This window comes from Glycine soja, chromosome 14 (assembly GCF_004193775.1).
Source record: "Glycine soja cultivar W05 chromosome 14, ASM419377v2, whole genome shotgun sequence".
NCBI classification, from domain to species: domain Eukaryota; kingdom Viridiplantae; phylum Streptophyta; class Magnoliopsida; order Fabales; family Fabaceae; genus Glycine; species Glycine soja.
The window spans coordinates 9,022,862-9,048,130 of record NC_041015.1 but is presented as its reverse complement, the minus strand read 5'-3'; the positions used below and the strand labels follow the sequence as shown (position 1 = coordinate 9,048,130).

Below are 25,269 nucleotides of genomic sequence, written 5' to 3'. Positions count from 1 at the left end.
AGATTAATTAATGTTTACGAATATGAATTATATGCTCAAATGGGATGGGACGGGAAAGATGTGAGGCTAAGCTTGTGTGGTTTCTGGAGAAGAAAAATGCAGTTTTGGAGACTAGAGCTGCTTTGGACGTTCCTTTCACTTTTTGATTATGATAACTAATTAATGTTGTTCTTGTTTGAAATTCTCATAACACTTTTTACGTTTATCTATGCATGCATTGTGGCTTCAAATTTCGTTCTGGAAATGTTAATCAATTTCCATGTTTTGTCTTGATTTTCTTTGAGTCAGTGCCACAATGAATTTTGTTAAACATGATATAAGAAGGTGTTTTTTCCTTTTGTTCCCATGGTCTCATAGATGCTTGCTTGTTAGAGTAATGTTATTTATATATGAAATATTTGTTTGCATTGAATTTCTGTAGAGGTGAGAATATGGAAAAGAGGTAAGTCGAGTGCATTGATGGACAAAAGATATGAAAAAAAAATCATAAATGTATAAAAATTGTTAGGATAAATAACGATAAACTATCCGTCAAGATTTATAAAAAAAAAAAACTTAGATACATGCACTTTCATGGATATGGGTATAGACTTATTGCTAGTCCTCTTCTCCAATTAGAATTGAAATAATCTCTATATAATAAAGAATATAAATAAATAATAACGTAAATTATCAAGTTAAAACTTATTTTTGTGATATTTGAATAAAACTAAAACTATCTATAAGGAAAAGTTGTTACAAAATGGTCCACCAATTAGAATAATACAAGACGGTTCAATACTAAGAGCATGCTTTCCCCAATGCATAACATAAGACTCACTATGCATTAGAATTCAACGTGATTGATCGATTTACCCGTTCTTATTTTCTCTCAAATACTTTCGTGATATTTGAGTAAAACTAAAACTATCTATATATAAGAAAAAGTTGTTACAAAATGGTCCACCAATAATCCTAAAATGGCGAGCACTAAAATCGAGATTGCATTTGCCCCAAGAAACAAAAGAGTTTATGTGAGAGCACTCATTTGTTAACCAAACACATAGAAAAGAAAGGAACGAAACAAAACGAAATTGTGTGACCATGGCTCTCGTCACCCGAATCGGACTCACGTGGCGCCTCCCTCAGCGGCTAGTTTCCGCGTCTCTCCACAGCAATTCCACTGGCACCACCGCTCCCACTAGTTACTGTGCGTTGCCGCAGCCAACAGCGAATTCTTCCCCCGTGGGCCTCTCGAAGCCGGCGGAATTCGTGATCTCGAAGGTGGACTCCCTCTTGAACTGGGCCCGCACAGGGTCCATCTGGCCCATGACGTTTGGGCTGGCCTGTTGCGCTGTGGAGATGATGCACACGGGCGGGGCCCGTTATGATCTAGACCGCTTTGGAATCATTTTTAGGCCTAGCCCGCGTCAATCCGATTGCATGATCGTTGCTGGCACACTCACCAACAAGATGGCCCCTGCTCTTCGCAAGTGCGTCCCTTTTTTCTATCCATGCTACCATTGCATTTTCTTAACTCATAATTCTTTTAATTGTATTTTATTTGTTATAATGCTAGTTTTATTAATAAAGATGATGACTATCTTTTGATTCTTCTTTTTTTTCATTTAGCTATTTAACTCACTTTATATATTCTTATTTAATACTTAATGACACACACCAAACAATGCCCCACTCTATACTTAATTTTCACTCTTGGAGTTTTATTATTTGTAAAAAAATTTAGGGTTTACCTTTTTAATTAGAAATCATTCTCTATATAAAAATTTATATTTAAATGAAAATGCATTCCAATGAAAGAGTAAATAGTGTATGTACTAATAATATAAAAAAACAACAACAAGAAGATTTTTTTATAGTAATTCTCTTAAAAGTTAGAACCATGATAATTTTTTTATTGATTCATATGAAAAATAGTAGAAACACACTTTAATTCACCCCTTCTAATACTCTCATCAAGTGAAAAATAAAATTGACACAGTCAAGTGTTATGATGTTAACTTATATTCTTTTAAACTTCAATATCATAATTAAATCATATTATTTTGATGAATTTATTGAAAGGAGGATATTCAATGATAATGTCATTGTAGAAAATCTACTCACTAGTGGAAAGAGGAACTTTCAAAAATTTCTAATTTCTAATAAATTTTACATGATAATATCCTGAAGCTTTTGGTTCTTATGATATGATTTATGTAGTCAATTTTATCTAAGAAGATAAGACTTGTTATTGTAGTGTTGTTGTCATTTATATTCTCTTATTTTGTATATTTTTGGTTCTTTTCTTTCAATTTGTCTCAAAATATTCCTCACTTTAGAAATTAAAAATGCTAATTTTTTTTTCATTAATATATCTCTCTACTAATATCTCACCTGATTTCTTAATTAAAAATACAACTGCAACATTTTATCTCACTTGTAACATGAGAAAGTGTGTGTTTGGATTCAAGGCTAAAAAAAATACTTTTGAGAGTTTCTCTGCTGAAAAAAGTTTTACATTTGTGGTAGGAAAAGTTTCCAAACATACTTATGACTTATATTCAAATAGGCCCAAAGAGAGAGCAGCCAAAGGTAAAGGTACTTAGGAAGACTGTTTCAAACTTCAAAGAATAGGTTGCAGCGCTTCTCTTATTTCAATTTCCCTAATTTATCAACACTTGTCTGATGCTAAAAAGCAAGGTGCTTTAAGAAGAATGTTTCAGAGAATAGTTACCTCTTTGCCAGCACTCCTCTTGATACAATTCTCCTTAGTTTTCAACACCTCTTCGATGCTAAAAAAAAGAAGATTAATAAATTGGTGCAGGGTTTATGATCAAATGCCTGAGCCAAGGTGGGTGATCTCAATGGGAAGCTGTGCTAATGGAGGTGGATATTACCACTATTCATACGCTGTTGTTAGAGGATGTGACAGAATAGTTCCTGTTGACATATACGTTCCAGGTTGTCCTCCAACTGCAGAGGCTTTGCTATATGGCCTCCTCCAGCTGCAGAAGAAGATCAATAGGCGCAAGGACTTCCTCTGGTGGTGGACCAGGTGAACAAGCCAGCGTGCCAAGTCAATCAAATTTGTTCTATTTCTTGCCTTTGCTGATATGCTAATTAAGCTATATATGTGGGTGTTAATAAGAAGCATTCAGATTTCTTATTAGTTAAAAGCTTCTGAATTTCTCAGATACTACTAATATTATGTTGATATTTATATAAACCTATGGGAATAAATGAGACACCTCATCATGTTTAATCACAGTCGTGGCATTGAAATGAATTGAATCTTTTTGAAACGGATCATTACGTAGTTGCTGTAATTTATGGGATGGAATGTAAATGTAATCAATTTTACTTTCAACCATTTTATATATTTTTCTAGCAAGTAGTATTTTCTTTTTGGTGTTTGTGAAAATTAAAGAATAGATCATGCAGGAAGGAAGAGGAAGTGCCAGAATGATATTAAAAAAAAAAGAGAGAAAGGAGAGTCTTCCAATTTCGGAGAAATACGCTCTCAACTATTTTTTAAAATTTGTATATAATTTATATAATACTACGAAAATTGCACACATATGCCTTTTAATTATATATAAAAATATGTCTTTTAATTTATATGAGATGCTAGATTAATTAATTTTACGAATATGAATTATATGCTCAAATGGGATGGGACGGGAAAGATGTGAGGCTAAGCTTGTGTGGGTTCTGGAGAAGAAAAATGCAGTTTTGGAGGCTAAAGCTGCTTTGGACGTTCCTTTCACTTTTTGATTATGATAACTAATTAATGCTGTTCTTGTTTGAAATTCTCATAACACTTTTTATGTTTATCTATGCATGCATTGTGGCTTCAAATTTCGTTCTGGAAATGTTAATCTATTTCCATGTTTTGTCTTGAATTTCTTCGAGTCAGTGCCATAATGAATTTTGTTAACCATGATATACGAAGCGTTGTTTTTTTCCTTTTGTTCCCATGGTCTCATAGATGCTTGCTTGTTAGAGTAATGTTATTTATATATGAAATATTTTTTTACATGGAATTTCTTTAGAAGGGAGAAAATGGAAAAGAGGTAAGTCGAGTGCATTGATGGACAACAGACATAGAAAAAAATCATAAATGTATAAAAATTGTTAGGATAAATAAGGATCAACTATCAGTCAAGATTTATCAAAAAAAAAAATAACTTAGATACATGGACTTTCATGGATATGAGTATAGACTTATTGTTAGTACTCTTCTCCAATTATAATTGGAATAATCTCTATATAATAAATTATCATAGTTAAAAGTTAATATTATTAAAACGGGTTAAAATATCCTAGTCAACTCAACTCATCATGAATTTGGGTTGGATTGATAAAAGATTTTTTTGTAATTAACTTAAAAAATGAACTTGATCTATCTACAATCACTTGGATGGAATCCGTGGAAAGTTAGACTGTCCATTTGATCTACTTAAAAAAAACTTATTATTTTAAGATATTTTTTAATCATCAAATACTTCTATCATAGAATTATTTGTTGTTTTGTTTGATTTGTGATAATTGTTTTGTATGTGTGATCATGAAATACTTTTGTGATAATATTACTTTGACTTGTTGAATTCGTAATGATTTAAAAAAATTGATTTCTTTGTAATTGAAATTGCTAAAATAATAAAAAGTTACAAGCAAATGCAATCACAATTTTTTTTAAGAAAAAATGATTTTTTGTTGAAATTTGTTTTTTAATTTTCTTAAAAAAATTGGCGAGTTAATGTGTTTAACACACCAACATGTGTGGAATCGTTTGTGGCAATATTTTTAAGACTGACAAAGAAATGAGTCGGGTTAGATTACACTATTGATTAGGTGAGTCAATATTGGATCTGAGTGATACATTTTGACAAACTCTAATTATGATTGAAAAACGATGTACCAAATAATATTATATGATACATGTATCTAATTTTTGTCCATTCATTATGGTTAAATATTTTAATAATCTCATGAGTGTATTACTTTTCTCATATTTAATGATATCACCTTCAAAATATTCTTCATTTAATTATAATTTTATTTCATCCACACTAAAGTATAAGCAAAAAAAATTTAATGCGTGTTGAACTAAAATATAAGTAAAATTTAACTAATTCTCTTTTATTTAATAATAATATCTTTAAAATACTTTTCATTTAATTAGAGATTTATTTTCAACAACCTTCTTTTTTTCATATATAATTAATGTAAAAGGTACTTTAGAAAGTAAAATAATCTTTTTATTGAGATTATCAAAATTAAATGATGTTAATAATTTTTTTATGGCTATACTTTATTTTTTTAGCTTATATTTAAATTCGGATGAAGTATTTTTCAGCTTATTTTGATAATCTCTCCAAGATAATTTCATATGAACAATTTATGTGGGGCTTATGAAAAGATTCACTTCCAAATTCTATCAAGGCCAAACATATAGAAATTGAGTATTTTTTATTTTGTCATTTCTTTCTTCAAATTACTATAAATATTAACTTGTGTAAGGATAAATCGTGATTTTTTACATACATCCTTTTAATTTTAACACCTTCATTTATATTTTAATAATGTTTTAATTAATTATTAAATGTTTATTTTTGAATTTTTTTTATGTGTATGGTATGTTTTTCATTGTGTCACTCTTTTTTTCTTAAAAAAAAAATCACGATACTTCGAATTTTGTTTTTTGAATGCTATAAGTAGGTAAACGATGGCTTTTTAAATATTTTATTATATATATATATATATATATATATATATATATATATATAATGTTAGTATATTAATTATTTAGTTGGTTTTAAAATTTTAAATTTATTTTTATCCATCATTCTCTCCACTTGGTGACCATGGCTGAGACTTTTTCATGATCATCGCCTCCACTTGGCGGTCATCATTGCCTTTGCTTTGCGTTCATGGTTGACACTCTAACCATCATCACCTTCGATTAGCAACCATGGTCGACACCCTCACACCACCATTAATTGCCTCTGCTTGGTAGTGAACTCGCCTTCTTAGCATCATATATTAATGTTAACATAAATGAATATCATGTTAGATAAACACATTATTACCAAGTCGTGTGAGGTCTAGATCTTTTGTTTTTGCAGCAGTTTTGGGAGGCTTGATCTGAGATAGTTGTGGGATCATCATGTTGCTGACCCTTTTGTTGTGGGAGGCTTGTTGGTGTTTTGGAATGGTTTTCTCTCTTTGAGAGGCTTTGTATTATGGGAACTTTCTTGTACTCTCTCTTTGGTTGTTGGAACACACCTTGTGTTGCCTTAAAAAAACTTGTATTATTAATACATAACTGTTTAAATAATTTTAGATCTGGTTGGGACAACCTAAAGGTATAGGTATCATGCAATCTAAACATGACTTAAAAAATATTAGGTTTAATTTCTTAAATTCAAACTTGTTAAAAATTCTTTTCAAGCCAAACCAAATTAATAAACTTGAGTCATAAACACCTCTGATAATTATTGATTATGTTCGAAATCCTCCCAATATCAATGTTTCTACTTGACAAGAGTTTTATTGTCTAATACAATGGGAAATAAAAACAACAAAAAAATATATATATGAAACTAATATTAAAGCTAGTTTTAATTCTTAAAATTTTAAAACTTAGAAAAAAAAAGCCTCTCAAATATGGCTAAGAAATTAAAACCATACAATTTTTAACAAAAAAAAAAATTCAAACCAAAATTACAATTAAGCCATTAAGAAGATAAATTATAATTATCATATTGAGTAAAATTTGCTTAGTTAAGCAACAGTCATGTATTATAAATCATAATTAATCATGATATCTTGTGACCAAAATACTAATAATATATTAATATTTGTCTAAAAAAAGATAATATATTAATATTAAGCGAGACGAATTTTTTGATTAGTATTATCCACTATAAAAAAGGTCAGGACACGTGAAGCGCAGCAGCAGCTAAACGAGTAGAGTGAGTGGGTTTTCGATTTCAATACTTGCTCTCTCCCATTAGGGTTTCTTCCTCAACCCAATCCCCATGGCTGACGAATCTCAATATTCGGCGAACCCCGACAGCATCCCCACCCCACCCTCCCTCAAGCGGAAGTACAACGACGACCGCCCCACCGGTTTCTCCGACGGCCCCGACTCGGTGGCGCCGCCACCCCCCTCCTACAACAGCGTCCCTCCCCCCTCCTCCGCCGCCTCCGACTTCGAGCTCGCCAAACAGCGCGCCCAAGAAGTCGCTGCTCGCCTCCTCAGCGGCGCCCCTCCCCTCGACCCCACCAAACGCCCCAAGCACGACAACAACGGCTCTTCCTTCGACTCCATCGGTCAGGGTTTTATTCCTCAAATAATCACTTGTTTCCACTTGCTTTTATAAAACAAGTACTTAATTTTGAATACTAGTTATGTACATGTATAGTTAGGGTTTTGTTTCTCATTTGCAGATGTGAATCCGTATTCGGTACCGTCGATTTCGCCGTCAGCGGTGTCGTACTCGCACCAGGTCGGCGGTGCGAGCAAGAAGATTGATATCCCCAATGGGAGGGTTGGTGTTATCATTGGAAAAGGTGGTGAGACCATCAAGTACCTTCAGCTGCAGTCTGGTGCCAAAATTCAAGTTACTCGTGATATGGATGCTGATCCGAATTCGGCTACTAGGACTGTTGAGCTTATGGGTTCTCCTGATGCTATTGCCACTGCTGAGAAGCTTATCAACGAAGTTCTTGCCGAGGTATTACCCTGTTGTTTTTTCTTTGTTGTGGTATGGTTTGGTAATTTGGATTTTGATGAGAAAATCAATGGTTGATAATTCTACACATTCATGATTTTATAATTTATGTGCTCCTAACCGTGGTCATAGTGGTGGTTTTGTTGTGTTCCTTGATATTGTGGCAAATTGCAGACAATTGTGGATGGTGCAGCCACAATTGCGGTTGCAGAGACTCAAAAAACGTTGATGCTGCTGCCAGCATTGTGGCTGTGGATCGATTTCTAAAACCTTGCTAACATTAATAATTGGTTTTCTCTTCAACGTCTTGGATTATTTAGGGGTATTGTATTGTGGGTGATAGTGTTAATACAGCTTATTGAATGCCTTAAATTACTTGAAAATGTTAAGGGTTGAATGGCTTTTGTGATTTTGACATGATAAATAGTTTGTTTCCATGGAAAATATTTTTTGTTGTTGTTGACTTCTTATTACTTGCACATGGGCACACATTAGAAAAGCCATTATGATTGAAGCGGATTTTTAAAAAAGAATTTGCTTTTAACATGGTGTTTTTAATAGGCTGAAACTGGAGGTTCTGGCATTATTGCTCGACGAGTGGCTGGACAAGCTGGGTCTGATGAGTATGTGTCAAAGATCCCTAATAACAAGGTGTGCAAAGGGGTTGTGTGTACACATATGATTTATGTGATGTATTTAGTGCTTTAATTCTTTGGGTTTGTTTTGGCTGGGATGTTTTACGGTTATTTTCTGCAGGTTGGTCTTGTAATTGGTAAAGGAGGAGAAACAATAAAGAACATGCAAGCTTCAACTGGAGCAAGAATTCAGGTTTCCCTTTTAAATATTATTGTCTTCATTTCAGTGTGCCTTTGATAATTATTTTCATATGGCTTTTCCATTACTTTGTTATCACTATTACTGTTTATTTTACCGTTTCATTCTCTGGGCATGCATTCCAAAGCACCATTTTGTGAGAAGCAACAAATTGTTACTTCTCCTTGAACGTTTGGGGGGGGGGGTGTTGAACTGAAAAACAGACACACTATATTGTTTACTTCCCATGTATTATTGTTGTTCATAATGTATTGTTTGCCTTTTCAGGTGATTCCTCTTCATCTTCCACCAGGTGACACATCTACTGAAAGAACATTAAAAATTGAAGGGACCCCTGAACAAATTGAGTCTGCAAAACAAATGGTTAACCAAGTCATAAGTGGCGAGGTATGTTCAGTACCCCTCTCGTTTTGTTGGATTTGGCTTTGGTATAGCTTGTTTTGCTTGCCGTATGCCGAGTCTAGTTTGGTTTATTTGTTGTATTTTGATCTGCACCATTATTTACATTTTTTTTTGGTATTTTCTATATTTGCATGTTTAAAATTATGCAAAATGGTTGAGTTTGATGAAACTAGATGAATTTATGTCTGGATATTTGCTTATCGATTGATAGATGGGTAACATTCTATTGACTTGCCAATTGGGTCTTGATTCGTCATTGTGTTTTACTGCTAAATTTCTACAGCATATTTGAATTCTTTTGTAGGTCGAAACCTGATTATGGAACTCTGACTGTATCTAGTTTAATTGTTACATGGATACTGTAGTAGCATGCATTTGGCATGGTCCAGGTTTATGACTACTGTCTTAAACTTCCAGGGCCTGTCTAGTTCTTATTACTTACTAACTCTTGTGTGTGCAGTGTTTGTGTGTGTAGGCTTCCGCAAAATACTTAACTACATTGGTACTCACTACTTATATATATATATATATTCATAAATTTGATTGAGGAGGATAGTCAAGATATATATTTTTGAAACGAACAGCTCAATTTTATAGTCCAATATACCAATCTATTGCACAGACTGTTTTTAACTATTGTTAAGTTTTGTTCATAGGCTTGTGCTGTGCTTTAGATTCTTGGGGACCTCAAGGTTACCTTAATGTCATATAGTTGTGTCAGTGGATACTCATTGGGATTATAGCCTGTTCAACCATGGTCTATATCTATGAATTGTTGTATCCTATATGACTGATCTTGTTATTGGGACTTATGTAGGGTTAGTTTGTATTGGACCATTAGTGACACCAACATGGAATCCCTTTGTTGGTGTTCTCTCAGCTTGCGATGGTATGGTTCTAAACCTCTTTTGATATTTATTAGAGGGAAATAAGTCTCCTATTAATGTGTATACCTTGTCATAATTGGACTGGATTTGAATTGTCACGTTGGTATCCTTTTAGACAATGCCTTTTATGCCTTTCAGTTTGCTTTTCAAAAGGTTGTGTGTCATCTTGTCTTATGCTGGACTTACATTTGGGATAATAACCTGAAACTTCTCCATTGTAAAGCTCTTAACATTTTTCCCCTTTACATTATTATTCCTGTCCTTTTTGTAGTCTTCTAGTTGTTTCAACTAACAATTATCATATTCTCTTGTTGAAATCATTGTAGACAATGCTATTTGTCCCTTCCAATTCATCGGTTGAAAGAACTGTTGTATATTTGAGATTGATATATAGTTTTATCCTTGTGTCTTGTGCTGGACTTTTGTTTGGCATGATAACCTAAAACTTTCCGTTCTGAAGCTCTTAATTTTTTTTACCAATCCTGCAATTTCTGTCCATTTCAGTCTTCTATTTCAGCAAATTATTATGTATTGTTTGTTTTTGTTCTGTTAAATATTTGTCAGCAAATTTTTGTACCCCCACTTGTCTTTCTCCTTTGATTCTCTTTCAGTTCAAATAGTTGGGTATTTGTGCTTTTTAATTGATGGTTCTTTTAAGGTTGATCTCTAAGATTGGGTGGAGGGGGATGGTTGAGAGGACACTTTTCTATTTACCTGGAGCCAAGAGAAATTGTCTAGACGGTTTGTATAACTTGGATTTATGGATGCTCCTACTTCTGTTGTTATTGTGTTAGACCATAAATTTAGCTTGTTTAATTACAGTGAATGATTTATAATAATGTAATAATTGGGATACAAGCTTTTGATATTTTGAGATACTATATAGTGGATTGCCTTATGAGGCAACGAAGATCATATCCTTGTTGCTTCTATTTTTTGTGCTTTTCTTTTTGTACCCATTCGTTTCGAATAGGGAGGGTGTGCTTCTGCTGGAGTAACTCGGTTATATCTCGAACCAGTACGGTATGTAGGCCTTTATACTCCTTTCTGATGCTGTATGGAATATGTTAATGTAACATACCCTTCATCTTGTGTTATTTATATGTTAATGTAGCATATATCCTTCATCTTGTGTTATTTATATGTTGACTTTTAGTGATGTATGTTTTAGTTGTCTATTTGTTTGTGTATCTGTTGCTGCTGTATGTACTGTCATCTTAGGTGAGTTCACTTGTTTTTATTTGTGGTTACAACTTTTCTTTTTGCAGAATCGTCATAGAAATCCAGCAATGTCTGGTGGTTATTCTCAGCAAGGTTACCAAGCTCGGCCACCCACTAGCTGGGGTCCCCCTGCTGCTCCTATGCAACAATCTGGTTATGGCTATGTGCAGCCAGGAGCATACTCTGGTCCACCCCAGTATAACATGCCTCAGCAACAATATGCAGGCTATCCTCCCCAGTCATCTGGTGGATATTCTGCCACCAACTGGGATCAGTCCACTGCCCCACAGCAGCAGTCAACCCATGCAGGGTATGATTACTATAGTCAACAGCAGCAGCAAAATCCTGCACCTTCATCTGATGGGACTGCTTACAATTACAGCCAGCCACCTTCCTCTGGTTATAACCAACCGGGACAGGGCTATGCTCAGGATGGCTATGGTGGATATCATGCGCCACCACAATTAGGGTATGGTCAGCCACCATCATATGATCAGCAGCAAGGTTATAGCTCAGCCCCCAGCTATGGTAGCAACCCAGCTCAAGAGGGCCACACTGCCAACTATGGATCCCAGGGGGATTCAACCCAAGCTCCACCTGCCCAGCCTCCAAGTCAAGGTTATGGTACAAGCCAACAACCTAGCCCAAATGCTGCCAACTATCCACCACAAGCTCAGCCAGGTTATGGCGTGCCCCCAACCTCCCAACCAGCAGCTTATGGTAGTCAACCTCCAGCACAATCTGGTTATGGATCTGGCTATGGACCCCCTCAGACCCAAAAGCCTAGTGGCACGCCGCCTGTGTATGGACAATCCCAATCACCTAACACAGCAGGAGGCTATGGTCAATCTGGTCATTTGCAATCTGGATATCCCCCTTCTCAGCCCCCACCTTCTGGAGGATATGCCCAACCAGAGTCAGGTTCTCAAAAAGCTCCACCATCTGGTTACGGTGGTGCAGTGCAGCCGGGGTATGGTCCACCATCATATGGTGGTGTCCCAGCAGGTGGTCAACCAGGTTATGGCCAGGCTCCTCCATCGTATAGCAACAGTTCTTATGGTGCTGGTGGTTATGCTCAGCCTCCAGTATATTCCAGCGATGGTAATGCAGGTGGGACTACTCGCGGAACCTATGATGGAGCACCTGCCCAGGCTGTTCAACAGGCTAGTGTTGCTAAAACGTCACCTCAGAGTTGATTTAGTATAGTTTGTCAAATTTGGATCTTTCTGAATTGTCTGTTTTAATTTTGTTGTAGTTTCTGTTGTAGTAGTGACGCATTTACATAGCTTTGCGGTGTTGAGATGGATGCATTACACTTTATTTTCTGTCTTAATTAATTTAATTCCTGCGTTTGCGTGTTACTTGACTTCCGGGAAAATAAAGCAACGACTAGCATGAAATGGAAAAGCCAACTAAGTACTAGTTGGTCACAAAATATAATATGCAGGAGGCAAATGCGGCACTAGTAGAAATCTTTTTCAAAATTGAAAGACGAATAATTGCGTTCTTCATAAGTAAGACATTGGTTAGGAAGATCTTATGCAATATATAGATGCCTACAATTTGGTGCAAAGGTACACATTTATGTGTTTGGCCGAACGATAAGCTATCTGGTTATATTTTCTGGTGAGCGGTTTTAAGATCAATTTTAAATGATATTGAATTTACAAAATTGATTTTGAAGTAACGTATAATGACATCCATAAGCATAGATCCCTGAGATGTTGATTCTTTACTAGACAATAGGGGAATGCACCCCCCTTTTTTGGGTATATAAATGGAAGAGAAAAAAAGGGAGATAAAGTATGCGATGAAAAATAAAGAAAAAAATGAGGAAAAATAAATGAAAGTGAAAATAAATATATTAATGTATTGATATTAATAACGACTTCTTTATAATCCGGGTGGCAATAGTATATGTAATATGCAAACAACCAAAAGAAGAAAGAAAAGGAAAAAAAAAATGACAACTGAATTCTCATTTCTTGGAGTCTATTTCAGAAGAGCACGGGTAAACATACACCTGAGTGAGGTGTACTAGGTGGGAGGAGGAAAAAGATAGAAAGAAAGAAGTAAAAGAGATTGGAAACGACAAATGTGATGTAATGACAAATAAAAAAAGAAATAAAAAAACATAAGATGGGACAGAATGTAAATATATGTTTATTTATATATAAAGTAAATTATATTAATTATTTTTGAAATTTTGTGAAATTACAAAAAAATTTCTGTTTCTCCCATCCTTAGAATACTATCTTAATAATTATTTAAAAATATTACACAAATACTTCTTATATATTACACTAATTTTCTTAATTGTTAATAAAATATTACATTGCATCCCTTCTATAAGGAAGATTGTTGTAATTTATTCTCTCTTTATAAAACTATATAAAAGAATGTTTGATTTTATGATGTGATTGCATGTGATAATCATATTCATTACTTTCAAATAATTCTATTAAATTGATTTAATCATTTTATTAAATTTTAAATTAATTAATATTATATATATATATATATATATATATATATTAATTGATTGATTCAAATTAATTAATAATTAAAGATTTTATTTAAATTTCTCTTGATAGTTTCATTACATCTTAAATTAATTGATGTGATATTAATTGATTGATTCAAAAATATATATTCAATATATTTTATTGAATAATATTTATATTTATATTATATGTGTGTGAACGAATAAGAATTTTGCATTAACATATCTTTTTACTTTTTATAACACACTTTTTTTTCTTATATTATTTCTTATTTGATCATAAATTTTATCATTTCCTTGTCTCTTGACTTTCTTTGCTTCCTCGATGTTTTGATTTGTGTTTTTTTCCTATAAAATTAATTTTTTCTTCTTCCTATAATTAGTTCTTTGACTTAGATGCAATTTTGGTCCCATATCCATGTTAAAATAAAGATATTTGGTTCCTCAATTTTAAAAAAGTCTGCGACTCTAATTTCCTATTTCAAAATAGAGACATTTAATCTTCTTATTTTACTAAATTTTTAATTTTTTTTACTTATTTTTTTTTATTTTGATCCAATTGAATCATAGACCTAACATATTAATTTAATATATCATAAAAAATGATTTAATTAATTATGATGTATGAAATAAAATGTAGATAAAATTAAAAATTGAATCAAAATTACTATTTTTTTAAATATGGAGATTAAATTTGTGAATTTTCTAAAATAAAAGAATCTTATATTTTTATTTTAAAATATGAGAACTAAAATTACAGATTTTTAAAAATGAAAGAATCAAATATTTTTATTTTAAAATAGAAAGAATAAAATTATTAGATATGACTTTCTTTCAACAATCTTTCTTACTTGATAATAGATCGAAGAAGTATATGTTGTTGGTACGTGTTTTGGTGCTTTATTCAGAAATGGAGTGAGCATGTGTAATAGCAAGTGCTTCTATTAGGAGATTCTCAGTACAATAATTGGTCTCACCTATTGGATGGAGGATGTCCCTCTCCTCCATCAGTTAATTTTCTTTATTAATTTTGATGTACTAGTTTCTAATTATATGTTTCTAATAGAAAAGGGTATATGTCTTGATAAACGTGATAATTATTTTGTTATAGCAATCTTATTTTCGTAAAGTAGTAAGCTTCTATCATTTTTTACTCCTTATTTTTGCAACATGTTTTTTCTAATTAAAAATATCAATCTGATTAAAGGAAAATTCAATAGGAAAAAATAAAAGCTAACAAATTACAAATGTGTTTAAAAGTGGTATGTGGTATGATACATTTTGAAAGAAAGAAACCAAAGTGAATAATTCACGTTTAAGAACAAATCTTTAATTTAATTTATTTGTATAATATTGTAGCTTTCATTAATATTAAACTAAATAATTAATAATTAATAATATATTAAAAATTTAAAATAATATAAAAAATTATTCATATAAATTATAAAAAATGAATTTAATACCTTTGGAAGACACGAAATATTAAGCTAGTGTTAAGAAAAAGCAGGCAAGTTCGTGTAATTTTATGGAAACCTCATGTTGTTAATGTAGTTTACTCTTATTATATATATTGGTATTGATTTAAGAAAGGCTAAAAAATCAACACACTTTGGTCAGGCACTAGTTTCTAGTGATTTTAAAAAACATGGCCGGTGGAAATAGAAAAAGAGAGGTCTATAAATAAAAAAAAAGAACAAACATAGAATCGAAACTGAAGGCCCGAAAACGGGACATGCTAGGTGCACCCAGCAACATTGTTGATGCACCCAACAATTAGGTGAATGGACAAAATTGTTCTTGTATTAAAAAAATAATTCCTTCTTTCGGAAGAAGGTTCTTCTGGTAGAACAATTTATTCTATCAGAAGAACCTTCTTCTGGAGAAGTTACCGGAAGAAGTTCTTCCGGTAACTTATTCGGAAGAAGGTTCTTCCGGTAAAACAAATTGTTCATTCGGAAGAACCTTCTTTCGGAAGAATAAATTGTTCTACCGGAAGAACCTTCTTCTGGAAACTTTCCGGAAGAACCTTCTTCCGAAAGAACAACAATTTGTTCTTTTGGAAGAACCTTCTTTCGGAAAGCTTCCGGAAGAAGGTTCTTCCGGAAAAAGGTTCTTCCGGTAGAACACAAATTGTTCTTCCGGAAGAAGGTTCTTCCGGAAAATTTCCGGAAGAACCTTCTTCCGGAAGATTTCCAGAAGAACCTTCTTCCGGAAGAAGAAATTATTTTTTTTAATGCAAGGGCAATTTTGCCCATTCACCTAATTGCTGGGTGCACCAGCAATGTTGCTGGGTGCACCTAGCATTTCCCCCCGAAAACGTAGCAGGCCCAAATTGGTTTGGATATCTTGAACGGTGTTTGGGTAATTTGGCGGCCGAAACAACAGATTAGGGTTTCCAGCACAAGTATATATATTGCATCATAGTAAGGTAATTAGGCATCAGCCTCTCTGATGGCATTTGGCGTTGTTGTTTTCTTTTGGTGAGGTGAGTTTCTGTTCTTTCTTACATTCGTGTGTTACTGTAGTTCGTTTTTGTTAGGGTGTAGGGTTTAGGGTTAGGGTTTAGGGTTAGGGTTTAATCGTAATAATATTGATGAAGGCTCTATTATAAGAGTCAACAGCAGGGGCTTGTTTCAATGGCCACCTGACTGCCGCTTAGAGCCAAAACGAAAGAACCAGTTGAAGATCCTTGAAATCAAACCCTTCTGTTTCAAGACACAATTTCTGGTCAAATTATTGTTATCATTAATAATAATTTTGTGAATTGTTGGCACTTAAGTCAGACACGGGTGTTTGTTGTTTTTTTTCCTCTCTAAACAAACAACCTTTTGCATGGTGCCAAAACAGAATCCGGCTATTGATTCACGATTGGAGGGACCTTCTCTTTCGTGGTTCCTTCAAATTTCAAGCAGCTATAATTTTTCTCTATTTTCTTCTAATTGGAGTAAGCTTTTTTTTTTCCTTCTTACAATCCCCAAAACAAGGATAGTTACTTGTACCTTTTCAACTTTTCACCATTTTTTTGGATATAGAATTGATTCCTAGCTATCCAAACACAATAATAGTAACTTTTGGCAAATGTTGCATGTGAATTTCAAAGTTGAGTTTTGGGTTGTTTTTTGTGAGCAAATGTGTTTACCCTGCTAACTTCATTTAAATGATTCTTTAATTTAGGTATATGTTTGAAGGCCACATGGGACGAAAATGAAGACCATTCTCCGGTTTTGATTCCCAATTTCATTTTGATTCTCTGAAGTTGAATAATATTTTTTTATTATTCCCATTATGTAAACAAATTTTGTTGTTGATGGTTTGATTTCACAAAATTTGATTGATTTTGTTCATGGTTTATGCACTGCATCTGTTTTACCCTCTCTATCTGTGTCCAATGTCGATGGCAGTGGAGATATAACTGATGCAAAGATCCATAAAGGTTGACTTACCAGCCCATTGCACCGATTTTGAAATTTGCCATGGGTCAAATGGACCTACCGAAATCCCCAAATATATAAGTTTTTAATGCAATTGTGTTATTTGTATGTGTAGAGTGAATTGGCAAGTGATGATTTATTGTTAAACCGCTTATTGATATACTGAAAAGCTGTGATGACATCAAACTCCACTTATCTGACGCCATTTAACTTTTATTTTGGTTTTATGTTTTGTTTTTGATTGCTTCGTTCTGTAGTGAACCTTACTATAGTGGTAAAAGGGTTGGCAAATGATGTTAAAATTTCTTATCCTACACACTGAATTTATACAGTGAAGATTAAAAACTCCGCTTATTATCTGATGCCTTCCAAGTCTTAACTTACTTTTTTGTCTTTTGGTTGTTCTATCTCTGAGTGATTGTGTGTGTTTATTTTGGGGTTTGAAAAAAATGTATCTGATTTGGCATAATTGTTCAACTTCTCTATGATGAAGAAATGCAGACGGGCGGACTGAACTGATGCCATGTTGATTGTCTGCCACTTCCAAATTTGGAATTTCTCTGAGATTATATTTTATGTGATTGGTGGTGTTTTTTTTATTATTTTTATTCTGGCAGGTAGTGTTTTTGTATTTCAAACCAGGAAACTGCTTCCAAATATGTATTTGATACTTTTGCAATGATGCAGTTGCATAAAAATATGTCTGGACATATGAAAATTTCTTATGATATAATATAATTGCTTCTTCTGAGCAAAGGTATCAGTCCATGATTTTGCATTCTTTTACCCGTCACTTCTGTACACTGAAGTAGTTTATGCCTTTGATATTTATATCAACAATTGGCTATTTGTTATTTTAATTTAGTGCTGCTATAGTTTTAATTTTACTTTATGGATTTTCTCCACGGACAGAATTTTCAGGATATGTTTTTCCCTAACTGGCCTTGAAATATGTATTTGGAAAATTGCTATTCGTTTTTGTCTTGTTTTTCTATAATGGGATTATGGTATACAACATCAAATAAGAGCCTATGCATCTAGACACCACAATCACAAGAATAAGAATAAGCACCGAAGACAGAACAGAGTTGGAAAAGAGCTGAGTCATGTTCATGTAAAATCTAACCAGATCAGAAGGCAAAGGATTAATAGTGGCAGTGTTGATAAAGACATAAAAAATTAACTTGAATGAGAAAAATCAGAAGATAAAAACTCAGGAAACTGAGTCCTGTATGTCAGTGAGTGATACCAGAGTTAAATTCGGAGATGGTGGGTAATCCCAAACATTAAGGCAATAGTAGCTTTTGATGACAGTGCATCAATTTTAAACTGCGATGATGGGTAGCTGATGACGCGTTTTGGGTAACTACTCCACATCAACCGAAGGTTGAAACTTGTAAAGTTTGCAAATTAATTAATCTAGTTGTTTCATAATTGTATTATTGGTACAAGGTTTGGAAGAATTGTGACTGACAGATAAATAATTTTGATACATGTTCTATTGGTCTATATTTAAAATATTATATGTAATTTACTCTCTCAATTCGTAATTATAACTTTTTAAGAAATTTTGTCTCTTTTTAAAGACTTCTTTTTTAATTTTTAGATATATTAATTAATTTTTAATGTATCATTAATTATTCTTTTTTTAATACTTTTCAAATATTAAAGAAAAATAATAAAGTGCTTTAAAAGATAAGAAAAGAATATTCTTTTTTCAAATATTAAAGAAAAATAATTAAGTAAATTAAAAGATAAGAAAAGAATAATTTAAGAATGATTGGATAAATAATTGACATATTTAATATAATTAATCAAATTAATTCTGTTTTTTTTAAGGGATATATGTATTGTTAATTGAAAAAGTCTTGTTAGGGATGGAGGGAGTATAAAATTATATAAGATTTTTAATAAAAACAAATCCAAAATATCATTGTTACGTTTACTTCGAAGAACATGAAATGTAACGATCACTAATGGACACCACAAAAATTAGAATGACGAGTGATGAAAACGAGGTCGACGTGGAAAAATTCATAGTATAGTTTATGCTTCTAATTACACATGATTGTGACACGTGGACGTTCAAGATTTCAAACAATCTCATCAACTCATTATAAATTCGGGTTACGATTAGTTGAAACTCATTCCACTGAGTGTAGTAATCAATCATCTTTTGTTTGTTCTTCAGTACTTTAGTGTGTGATTTAATTCCAAGATTTTGAGAATGTCTAGCTGTGGGTGTGGAAGTAGCTGCAACTGTGGCAGCAACTGCGGGTATAGATGCTTCTTCTTTTCTAATATGCTTGCTTGATTAACCTTTAAAACTATTGATTAGTATTGGAAATTAATTTTAACATGACTTTCAAATCTGTTAATGGGATTTTCGTGTGAATCTTATTAATTTTTCTTATTGCACAAGTTTCTAAGGGATAGGATTTGCTATGACTATTTTGATTGGATTTTTTAGTATCCTTTATTTTATGAAATTAGATGCTTTGTTTTCCGCCGACCAAAAAAAAAGATGCTTTTGTCTTCCTACCTAGATACATGGGTTTCTAGGGATATACAATTTTCCTATATTTTTTGGGTACGTAGTTTGATTCGCTTTGTGGGTGCCTATTTTGGTTGAAATTTATGAAATTCGAGGCTTTATTCTTTTTTCAACATCAGTAATTAAGAGGGTAGAACTATTCTCTTTGTTATTTTGATTACTTTTTCTTTGGAATGTTCTTCATAAAATTGTTCAAAAAACAAAATTGCTACTTTCAGTTTTTTTTTATATATATTTCTTGGATACCTTTTTTGTTTTCCCACATGTTTTCACGAACCTTACGTTTGTTGATTTTTCTTGTGTTTCAGTTGCAACAAGTACTCTTTTGACTTGAGCTATGTTGAGAAGACAACCACAGAGACTCTTGTTTTGGGTGTTGGGTCTGTGAAGGCCCAATTGGAGGGTGCTGAAATGGGTGTTGCAGCTGAGAACGGTGGCTGCAACTGTGGATCAAGCTGCACCTGCGACCCATGCAACTGCAAGTGAGGTCAAGATTTATAACCTTGAAGCAGAGATAACTGTAATATATGTATCAACAAATAATAAGAATTACGTGTTGTGTTTAATAAAGTGATCATGGCTCGAATTTGCAAATTCAAATGTTCTAGGATATTTGTTGCGAGTGTTTGAAGTATGGTTGCTTAGTGTTTGGTTGGTCTATCATAAATATGTAAATTTGAATCATCAATCTCTGCTTATAAATGGACTACTTTTGGTGTTATATGAATAAGAAGTTTGTTGGGTTACTTCATTAAGTTGGGCATAGCGGCAATAGTGTTGCATTTAAATATATTATTACGGCTAATTAGTAATTAGAATAAGATTAATGTTATATATATATATATATATATATATATATATATATATATATATAATAAAATAAAATTTAAGAAGTTTCAACTGTAGCAAACATGAAATCAATCTACAGTAATATTTACAAAATTGATTACTTCCGTAAGACACTGAAAAAATTTGAAAAAAGGATTACTATAATAAAAAAAATTGACCGAGCAATAAGGTTCTGAAATAAATAAATAGATTAATATTAAGTGAAACGATAATTAAAGCAGGGAAGAACTCAAATTTACGATAGCCTTGTGACCCTTGGATTGAAAGGAGATTAGCTATCCATGAAAATATTCATGGGAGGGTTTGATTCAGTAAAATAAGAAAAGATAAGAAAGGGGAAAAAGGGAAGAGAAGAGAGCACAAAAACTTAATATGAAATTAAAATGAGAGTGTAATGTGTGATTGCGTATGATGTATGAAGGTTTTGATGATGCCAAACATTGAAGCAATTCAAAGTTTACTACAAGTTCAAGTCAAGAGAAAGGATTCGCGATAATCCATTATTTATTAAAAGAATCTCTTAAAAGATTGCAAAGGTTTAACCTTAAATGATTAAATTTTCAAAATTTCTTATAAATTTTTTAAGTGTTTTTACACCTTTTAAAATAGTATATTTCTCTCTGGTAATCAATTACTAGAAGTTGTAATCGATTACCAGAAGCAAAAATTGATTTTACAAAGCTGTTTCAAAAAGTTTGAATTTGAATTTTTAAAGGTTGTAATTGATTATTAGTAACAGATTTTTTTTTAAAATTCAAACTGAAAAAATATAACTCTTCAATAATTAACTGTGTAATCGATTATCAGTGAGAAAATTTTAAAATAACTCTGAAAAGTCACATCCTTTTATAAGAGTTTGAAAAGTCACAAAAAGTCTATAAATATGTGATTTGTGTTCGAAAATCTTTCAGAATTTTTCAGAACTTCATTATCTTATTCTCTCAAAAGCAAACCTTTGGCCAAATATTTGCAAATCAATTAAAGATTATTCTAAGTTCTTTAAGTTGTATTATTCTTCTCTTAAAGAGAGAAAAAAACTTTTGTACTTCAAAAGCAAACTGTTGTTGTAATCAAGAGTATGTGGGTCTCTTGATTTGTAAGTTTTTCTGAACACAAGGGAAAAGTATTCCTAGGTGATTCAGAAGTTGTAAAGAAATTTATAAAGATAGTGAAAATTTCAAGTGAATTAATTGAGGACTGGACGTAGACACAAGAAGTGGTCAAACTAGTATAAATTGAGTTTACAATTCTCTCTTCCCTAATTTCATTTACATTATTGAGTTTAATTTTATTTTGCACATTTAAAGAACATCAAATAAATTATTTATTGTTTCTTTTTCTATATATTAAGTCTGCATATATCTGTTAAAGAGAGAATTAAAATTTGTTAGGGGAAAATTTTAAAACTTAATTTATCCTTTTTTAAGTTATTAAGGCCACTTGTTTAACATAATGTAAAGTGTTGTGTTTTTACAAAGGAGTAAAGATATTTATGACAAAAGAGAGAGTGAAATTCGTGGGTCATTCAACATGGAAACAAAATTCACTCATTAAAAACACTAATGGGTCACTAAACACAAAATATGCCCAGAAAATCCAAGTGCAGGATCGAGACTTTGTAGATCCATTTTGACCCCTTAAACCTTTGAATCAACTCAATCTTGTAAAAGAGACAATTGCAGAGTTTCGTCTTATCTTTCTAGCAAGACCAAAACCATCTCTATTGGAGCTCGGAGTAGAGACTTATGCCCTGGACACTCAAACAGTGCCGAGAGGAGAAAAATTGCAAAAAATTAAGAAAACATGACACTTAGGCCCAATGATGCCCGACCTCACAAAACTCAATTTAAAAGGTTAAAAACCATCATAAAACATGTCAAAAAAACATGTCAAATGTATGCAAAAATGAAACTATAATGTATGAAAAAAAAAACTATAATGTATGCTCTATCAAATATCCTATTTTTTTTCTTTGAAACTAAAGTGTTTTATATTTTCAGGGTGAAATAATTATGCCTATTCATTTTTCACAAGATTTTTTTCTGAAATTCCACACGTGATGAAACTCACATATCCTGCTTTAAATTTGCTTAAAGTGTGAGTAACAAAACATGATAACAAAGTACATTTATCGTCTAGCTCTAAAAAAATGTGACTTTTATGGACTTAATGAGAAAATTTAGTTAACTATGATATATTTTTTAACAGGAACAGGTTTCTGATGCGTGTTAAAAATTGATTAGTTCCCTTTGCCCCTCAATCAGATTATCAAACTTAATGGACGTGGATGGCATATATGTTGCATATATGTTGCAAGCAAACAAGCTTCAAGAGAGATTTATTGTTAAGTTTGGAGTGGAAAAGTGCAAAGACAATGTCATATATTTTAAAAAATGTTTAAATAGGTCTTCCTCTTTTGTTGGTTTCACTGATGGTTCCTTTAGAAAGAACTGATTTATCCATTTTCTATGTAATAAGTTTCATTTCTATTTTAATATGAAAGAAACTTTTGAGTTTTAGTTTTTAAGAGTATAAAAATATTTTAAAAAGCTAGAGGAATAAATTGGTTGTTTTTATAATTTTATACAGATAAAAATTGCTGGCCTAATTTTGTAATTAAATCTATCCCAATTTTTTTGTTTAAAAATAAACAAATTATAGTAAAATTATTTAAAAGTTGAATTATTTAATTAAGGATTTTTCTTCAAATATCATCTTTAATTCAAATTTATTGATTCACGAGGCTATAAGGTTCCTTAATTTGTCATTATATCTTTCCTAATTTTTTTGCTTGAAAATAAACAAAAGATAGTAAAACTATTTAAAACTCAGATTATTTAATTCCTATGAGATTACTCTAAAATCACTCTATAATAAATTATATAAAATTAATATTTTCAAAGGAAAGTTATCTTAATTTTGTAACATGCCATAAGTTAGATGAGGCTGGATAAAAATATTATGTATATGACATTATATTATTTAATCCCTATGAGATTACTCTAAGAATGTGTTTGGATTAAAGAATTTTAAATTATGAAAATTTCAAATGCTTAATTTAAATTTTTTTATTTTTAAAATTCTGTTTGGATAAAAAATTAAATTTTTTTCATTTTCAAAATTTTATGTTTGGATAAAAAATTGAATTTCTTCATTTTTAAAATTTCTTATTTTGATAAAATAATCAAATGCATTCTTTTTTAAAATTTTATATTTGAATAAAATAATTTTTTAATAAAATAATTTTTTTTCATTAATAAATTCTATGTACTATTTGGGCAGAGCATATAGGCTTTCGGTCTTTAAGACAACCCCATGTAACATAGCTAAAACTATATTTCAGGTGCTTAGCACAACAAAGGCTATTTCCATGCATCCTTTAACACATCCATCCAACAATAAATTCCATAATTGTCAATGCTATGAACTGATTGAGCTCTACACTTGAGAGACTATTGCTAGTCTTTGAGACAACTCAATACAACAAACCATGTTTTCAAGAACATGACGGGGGCTATTTACAAGCATCCTTTAATACATCCATCCAACAAAAAATAGCCAATGCTACAATTTCTAAGCATCTTTTATGATTGTTGACATCATAAACCCAACAAGTACAAGTTTATGTGAAACTACAATTTCTAGGTTAAAAAAAGATAAGTATATAAAATTTAATTTGCAAAATAAGAAACAGAAATACCAAAACACCAAGAGACTAAAGGGACTTGTCAAAAGAACTATTTCAAATGAAAATACTACTAAAACAATATAACCAAACTATTAATACACTTGACCTTTTTTCTAAGTACATTCATATATAATTCTATAATGGACAAGCTTACTTTCTAGGAATAAGTGCAGAAAATTACAAGCTGTTAAGCTCATAAATTGAACACCAAAGACATGTTCAGAACCCACTGCGGTACTAATTCAATTGACTAAATAAGGATTAGGATAAGGATAATAAGAATTCCTTTAATTATGAAAATATTGTCTAGAACAACAAGATGTTTTTTTTTTCCAATTCCTCTATAAGGCAAATCCACATCCACATTATTGACAAGCATGCAGCTTTGATGGTAATGGTATAAAATTCTAAACAGTTTAAGAAATAATTTCCCAAAAATATATAAAAAATAAAAACTGACCAGTTCCACCACAAAGTTCCACGCAATCATTAGCAAATGAAAAGGGAGAGAAATAAAGTAATCATATCCAAACACAAACCTAAAATCCCAATAACTACAAGTTTTTCCTTGAAACAACAAAAATAACTTCTACCAATTATATTGTCACATACCTTGTCTCTTATCTTTCTCTTGTAGTAAGATGTGAAGCCTTCAGTTATAAACTGAGAAAAGTGATTTCTCTCTCAACTCCTAAAATGTAAAACCATAAATACTTAATCCTCCGAAGTTCAATAAAGCTGCACCAATGTATGCGCATGAGAAACATCAAGGAAGTATCGACATTCAGCTAAATGTACATACTTAAAACAGTAGGTAGAGTCACAAAATACTGATGAACCACCAAAAGATTTACAAATAACAAATGTCATACTATATTAAAAAGTTAATTCAAATAGCCATCAATTTGTCAATTGAATTAGAGTCAACATATTTATGAAAAACAAAGTAAGAAAAATAAAATCTAGAAGCAACAAAACAGGACGTTGAAGGATAATTGAAGGAAGTTCTACCAGTATGTGCAAATATACATGTGTTAGTCACTGGAAAAAAAAAAAAGAAAAAAAGTCACACGACTTTCTTGAATCCATTAACCAACCATTAGTACATACATCCTAAAACAAGAAAAAAAGTCACACGACTTTCTTGTATGTAATTTCACTTGGACTAACCTACCATAA

General features: G+C 31.9%; 3 protein-coding genes, 1 long non-coding RNA gene and 1 other non-coding gene across 5 annotated transcripts; all 5 read left to right on the top strand.

Moving 5' to 3' along the window:
• The first annotated feature begins 1,014 nt into the window (after positions 1–1,014).
• Positions 1,015–3,249, top strand: LOC114383049 (NADH-quinone oxidoreductase subunit B 1-like). Its single transcript, XM_028342638.1, has 2 exons — positions 1,015–1,472; positions 2,807–3,249. The coding sequence occupies exons 1-2, from the start codon at positions 1,084–1,086 to the stop codon at positions 3,039–3,041; spliced, it is 624 nt and encodes a 207-aa protein (XP_028198439.1). The 5' UTR covers positions 1,015–1,083; the 3' UTR covers positions 3,042–3,249.
• A 3,683-nt stretch (positions 3,250–6,932) lies between these two features.
• On the top strand, positions 6,933–12,426 carry LOC114384890 (far upstream element-binding protein 1-like). The gene is made up of 6 exons (XM_028344716.1): positions 6,933–7,320; positions 7,438–7,724; positions 8,283–8,372; positions 8,478–8,549; positions 8,823–8,942; positions 11,113–12,426. Exons 1-6 carry the CDS (start codon positions 7,026–7,028, stop codon positions 12,259–12,261), a joined length of 2,013 nt encoding a protein of 670 aa, XP_028200517.1. The 5' UTR covers positions 6,933–7,025; the 3' UTR covers positions 12,262–12,426.
• A 3,526-nt stretch (positions 12,427–15,952) lies between these two features.
• LOC114384506 lies at positions 15,953–18,491 on the top strand. The gene is made up of 2 exons (XR_003660705.1): positions 15,953–16,053; positions 16,743–18,491. It is a non-coding gene; the product is annotated as an uncharacterized LOC114384506 (long non-coding RNA).
• LOC114385556 lies at positions 17,282–17,368 on the top strand. The gene has a single exon (XR_003660925.1). It is a non-coding gene; the product is annotated as a small nucleolar RNA R16 (small nucleolar RNA).
• A 635-nt stretch (positions 18,492–19,126) lies between the features above and the next one.
• LOC114384505 (metallothionein-like protein 1) lies at positions 19,127–20,308 on the top strand. The gene is made up of 2 exons (XM_028344174.1): positions 19,127–19,276; positions 19,862–20,308. The coding sequence occupies exons 1-2, from the start codon at positions 19,227–19,229 to the stop codon at positions 20,037–20,039; spliced, it is 228 nt and encodes a 75-aa protein (XP_028199975.1). The 5' UTR covers positions 19,127–19,226; the 3' UTR covers positions 20,040–20,308.
• The last annotated feature ends 4,961 nt before the right edge of the window (positions 20,309–25,269 follow it).